The sequence below is a fragment of the Mandrillus leucophaeus genome, unplaced genomic scaffold (assembly GCF_000951045.1).
Source record: "Mandrillus leucophaeus isolate KB7577 unplaced genomic scaffold, Mleu.le_1.0 Scaffold1, whole genome shotgun sequence".
NCBI lineage: Eukaryota > Metazoa > Chordata > Mammalia > Primates > Cercopithecidae > Mandrillus > Mandrillus leucophaeus.
Window position 1 is genome coordinate 17,163,906 of NW_012098097.1, and position 5,493 is coordinate 17,169,398.

Consider the following 5,493-nt stretch of genomic DNA (forward strand, 5'->3'; position numbering starts at 1 on the left):
AAAAAAATCAGCTTTGGGCCGGGCGCGGTGGCTCATGCCTGTAATTCCAGCACTTTGGGAGACTGAAGTAGGCAGATCACGATGACAAGAGATCATCCTGGCCAACATGGTGAAACCCCATCTCTACCAAAAATACAAAAACTAGCCAGGCGTGGTTGCGCTCACCTGTAGTCCCAGCTGCTCGGGAGGCTGAGGCAGGAGAATTGCTTGAACCCAGGAGGTGGAGGTTGCAGTGAGCCGAGATCGCGCCACTGCATTCCATCCTGGTGACAGAGCAAGACTCCGCCTCAAAAAAAAAAAAAAAATCAGTTTTATCTTTGTACATCTGCTTTATTACATGTAGTTTACATGTAGTAAAATCGCCAGTTTTCAATACGGGTTTCAGTGTGGTGGCGGGTGTGGCAGATGTGAGCCGTTGAACGACCACACCGTGGTCAGCACTGTGCACACGACCCTCCCTCCGGGAGGCCCCATCCTGCCGGCACTCCTGTCCCTGGGGCTCCACCAGTTTAGAATCTGCAGGTGGCTTCCTTTGTCAGCTCCCTGCCTCCTCAGCTCCCTGTGTTTCGGGGTTCCTCAGTGGTTCTCGCTGCGTGGTCGCCCCACCAGCTGAGGGGCTTTGAGCCCCGTGGGTTTTGGTGTGAGCGCATGGCACAGCTTCTGTTCTCCCTGGCTGTTTTTCTGTCGGGGTGAGCAGTCATGAGGACTTTGGGTGTTTTGGTCTTCCTGCTGGTGTCTTCAGCGTCGAGCGTCCTTTTAAAAATATATTTTGTCGTCTTTTGCTTTTCAATAATTTTTTATGTTCCTATCATATAAGCTCCTCAAAGCAAGGAAGCCTCAAAGTCAACTGTTGGCTTGTGTATTTCCTGAATTGGTGAATGGCATCTCGTCCACATACTCAGCTCACTTGCTTCTCCTTCTCTCATTGCCCACACATGGCTGGTGACCTCGGTCTGCCACTTCCGCATCCCTCATAGGCCTCAGACACGCCTCATCCTGGGACCCTCTCTATGCCGTCACCTCACTTCCAGCTGCCTTTGTCTCGCAGAAGCGTCCGAGCTGACCCTGCACCCTCACGCCCTGACCTCTCCCATCCGTGCTTTGCCCGTGGGTTCTGTCTGGTTTGCTCGTGGCCAGAGTCCATTCTCTTCCACATCTCTGCCTGCCTGGCTCCCTCCAGCCCCTCCGTCTCTCCCACCTTCTGGTGGGTACTCACCTTGGTTCTCATACTTTTCTCCTCTGGGACCTTGGGTACCCAGGACACACCCCTTTTTCTGCCGCCTTGGGCCAGGGGCTCAGGAGCGTGTCTTCTTCAGGCTCAGTTGCTAGTGGGTGCCCTTGCCTGCGTGAGCACTCAGGTGGCCTTGCCTCTATCTGCTGCTTTCCATGAAGTCACTGGCCGCCTGCCTGCTTCTCTGGGCTGTCTGGGACCCTGCTGTCTGGGACCCTGCTGTCTGTCTGGGACCCTGCTGTCTGTCTGGGACCCTGCTGTCTGTCTGGGACCCTGCTGCTGGGCTCTAGGACGCAGTCGGATGCATCTGCCTTCTGGGCGTGCAGCCTGCAGCACCTCTGTGCCAGGGACTTGGGTGACATGGTTCTCGGCGTCATGGCACTGTTTCCCACAGCTCGTCTGCTGCCTGATTTCTCAATTTTTCTGAGTTTCTCGCAGGCTGTTTCCTCACCTTCCGAGGGGCTCTGTCTCCATCTGCTTCCTTTCTCTTGTCTCCCTGGCTGACTTTCCCAGGCCGGTGCCTTGCAGCAGGTGCCTGTCTGCCTGCCCGAAGTTCACGCTCGTGCCTGGGCCCCTCTGCAGTCAATGTTCTTCCTGGGCCCCGCTCCTCTGTCTGCTCTCGGGTGCCATGGTGGAGGCCATGGCAACACAGGTGGGTGGCGGTGGTGGCAGGTTCAGTTAATCCGTGCAAGCAGCTGGAGTTTTAGATAAATGAATTGGAGAAATCACATGCTGTAAAACTGAGAGGGGACAGGAGTGATCAGGGAAAACCAAACCTGTCTCTCGACTCTTCCCGGTGCCGCCATCATGCCTGGTTTCCCGTGTGTCCCAGAGAGTCTGCTCCTGTCGTGTGTGGACCGACCTCCGAGCTCATCAGCAGAAGCTGGCTGACGTGAGAGCTCCTGGGTCTTAGAGACGATACAGCCCCGGGCCACCGCGGCAAGGAAGGGGAGGGGAAGCCCCGTCTGTTCTCTCACCCACGATTCCCGGAGAGCCTTTTGCGTCTGGACGTCGGGCGTGATCTTCATGGATCCCCCTCGTGGCCTTTGGGTCCATCCAGTTTTTTGCTGTCATAAACAAGGTGGATGTTTTTTTGTCTGCAGTTCCTCACCTGTGCGGTTATTTTGGAATGGGTTACCGAAAGCGGAGATGCTGGACCCGAGGGTCCGCATGTTCTCAGTTTCCTGCGCGTTGCTGGCCACCGTCCACTGGGGCTGTGCCCAAGTGCTGCCCAGCAGGCTCAGTGTCCTTCTGCTTCCCGCAGCTCCGGCTGCAGACCCAGGGGCTTGGGCCGTCGGATGGCTGAGCAGAGGCTTCCTTTTCTTTTCCTCCGTGCTGGAGGCTGCACCGCTTCAAGTGGTTGAAGTGTGTGTGTGTTTCCTGTAAACTTTTTGATGATATTTCTGCTACACTATTTTTCTTATTGATTCAGAAGAACTTGTTTGTTTTAGGGAATCCTCCTGTTGGTAAGACCAGTTGCGGATGTTTTTTCCAATTTTGTTGTTTGACTTTTGACTTTGTTTTTGGTGTTTTCCTGGTAGACTTTGTTCGGCATATGTGTTTGTAGGGATCGATTTCTTTTATGGCTCTGGGTTTTGAGTCATAATTAGAAATTATTTTTTAAAAGTCTTCCATGTTGTTTTCACAAGATGTAACTTTTATTTTTGAGACATAATTTGCTTTCAGCTGCCCTCATATGGAGTGGACGGTTGTGGAGGGGCTGATGGTGTGTCCACCTGCGTCACCTGCATCTTCCTTGGGAGTGGAGCTCCCACCACTCCACGGCCACCCTCCCTCCTCCCAGCCTGTGAGCCGCTGCCCCACCCTCGATGTGGAGCAGGGCTGCCCCTCGTGGAGGGTCCTATCCATGGAATCAGAGGGAACACACTCCTGTGTGTCAGTGTTCTTTGCTCAGTGTAGCGCGCCTGGGGCCTGTCTGCGGTGCGTGTGTCCTCAGTGCATGTGTCCGCGGTGCGTGTGTCCGTGGCACGTGTGTCCTCGGCGCGTGTGTCCGCGGTGCGTGTGTCCTCGGTGCGTGTGTCCGCGGTGCGTGTGTCCGCAGCTCCTTTTTGTGGTGAGTTGTATGCAGTGTTCTGTGGCTATACAGTTTTTCTGTGAGTTTGCCTGACATTGGGTTATTTTGAGTTTTTGACTCTGGTGAATAAAGCAGTTGTATATATTTATTTAGAAATCATCTTCATGTGGATGTATATTTTCATTTCTTTCAGATAAAGAGTTAAAAGGGAAATTTTGTATATTTTATAAGAAACTGCCAAACTGTTTTGCAAACTGGCTCTGGTTTTCCCACATCTGTGCCAACACTTGGTATTTGTCAGTCTTTTAAAATTTTACCCATTCAAGTGGGGGTAATGGTTTAACAATTAGCATTCCTGGCTGAATACTGATGTTGAACATCTTTTCATGTGTTTATTGGCCTTTTATTTATTTTCTTTTATGATGTCTCTGTACGAATTTTGTGCCAATGTTTTGTTTGAGGTTCATCTTTTTATATTGTGGTACAAGTCAGCTTGCCTGTGGATTTTCTTAAAAGTTTTTAACAGCTGTACGAGGTGTAACGGGGACACGTTCACTGTGTATGGAGTGCAGGGTTTTACCGAAGTGCAGCTGGCACACGCTCACCAGAGCGCACAGCTTCCTGCGTGTGAGGCCTGAGCACAGCCATCACCCTGGAGCCTCCCTGTGTAAATTCCCGCCTCGGTCCTCCCCCACCCGGAGGCCACCACTGACCTGCCTCTGTGGGTGTGGATTAGTTTCCCGTCCTTGAATTTTGTGTGGATGAAACGAAGCCGTGTGTACCCGTTTTGTCAGGCTTCTTTGGCTTGGGGGAGTTGAGATTCAGGTTGTGTGTGTTGCTGCTGAGTATTCGATTGTGTGGATCAACCACGGTTTGTTTTCTCCGTAGACGATGTCAGGATGGTTTCCGGTTTTCGCTGTTACACATGTTACACGTGAAGCTATGTGCACAAATGCTCTTTTCTTTGGCGTAACTGCCCAGGGGGGCATGGCTGGATCATGTGGTAGATTTGAAGAAATGGGCAAACTGGTTTTGAAAGTAACTGTGCTGAATTCTCCCCCGCAGGCCGTGCGTTCTCGTCCTTCCACGTCTCACCACCTCTTCCCTGCTGTCTCTTCCAGTGTGTATATTGCCGGCTTTCCTGAGTACACCCAGCCGATGATAGACCACCTGGTTACCATGAAGATCAACCACTGGGATGGGTAGGTTTTCTGTTTGTGTTTTTCTAAGAGGTTTTTTTTTTCCCCCAAAGGAGTGATTCAGTTGAGCTTCTAAGCCTTGAGTGTATTTTCTCACTGTGGATGTCGTATTTTAAAATAACTTCTGAGAAGTAATATGAATTCCAGTCTTCATGCGGATGTGTTGGGTCATGGTCTGTCCCCAGTTCCACTTCGGAGACCTTGGTCCAGTGTGTCCGACGTGTTGGTGTTCCCGTGCGAGTGCCCACGCTGGTGGGTTGCGCAGTGCCGCTGCGTCCGAGGGGGCGCGGGTGGAACCTGGAGGTGGAGCCTCTGTCGTCTCCCTCGGCAGGCGGTGCTTCCCCCGACTCCGCTCCACGTGGCTCCAGTGGTTTCTGTGCTGTCTGCTGGGAGCCCGGCAGTTTTTAGTGGCCGTTTTCATAATTACGGTAGCAGCTTCAGAGTTTCCTTGCATTTCATAGGCAGTTAAATGTGTCTCAAAGGAAAAGCGAAGTGCGGTCTGGAGCATAAACAGAGCGTTAGTGCCGTGACTACTGCCCCGAGGAGCTCAGGGTCCCCTCCTAGGACAGTGCCATGCTGTGGCACTCCTCACGGAGCCCTGAGGAGCGGCAGGTGCCTGTGGGTGGAGGTGGCTTTGTGAGGGTGCAAGTCCAGAATCTCAGTTTGACAGTTGGTGTGACGTGGAGGAGGTCCTTTCTGACCCATGGGGGATGCGTTTGCTGCTGCCTGGGGAGAGGCCCAGCTGCCTGCTGTGGTCCAGGCAGGGCTCTCAGGGCTGGGAGCCTCTGGGAAAGGAACTCCTGGGTAGGTAGCACTCGGGCTGCCGGGGGAAGACCCTCCCTTCCCTTCCTGGTGATCGTTCGCTTCCAGAGAAGGGTGTGAGTTCCTGACCCTCGGGGTGTCCCTGCACATGTTACACCAGAGCTCTCTCCATTAGAGTGAAAGGTCCCCTAAGCCAGACCTTGGGAAAATGAATGAATTAGTTGTATCAGCCGACTAGTCAATAACATCTTTAAAACCAGAGTTAC

At 52.8% G+C, this 5,493-nt stretch overlaps 1 protein-coding gene across 1 annotated transcript in view; it reads left to right on the forward strand.

Moving 5' to 3' along the window:
- TBCD (tubulin folding cofactor D) overlaps window positions 1-5,493 on the forward strand; it is a 217,007-nt gene that overhangs the window by 158,712 nt on the left and 52,802 nt on the right. Inside the window, 2 exon segments of the mRNA XM_011970092.1 lie at window positions 4,388-4,485; window positions 5,449-5,491. Of these exon segments, the coding sequence (XP_011825482.1) occupies window positions 4,388-4,485; window positions 5,449-5,491 (141 nt within the window).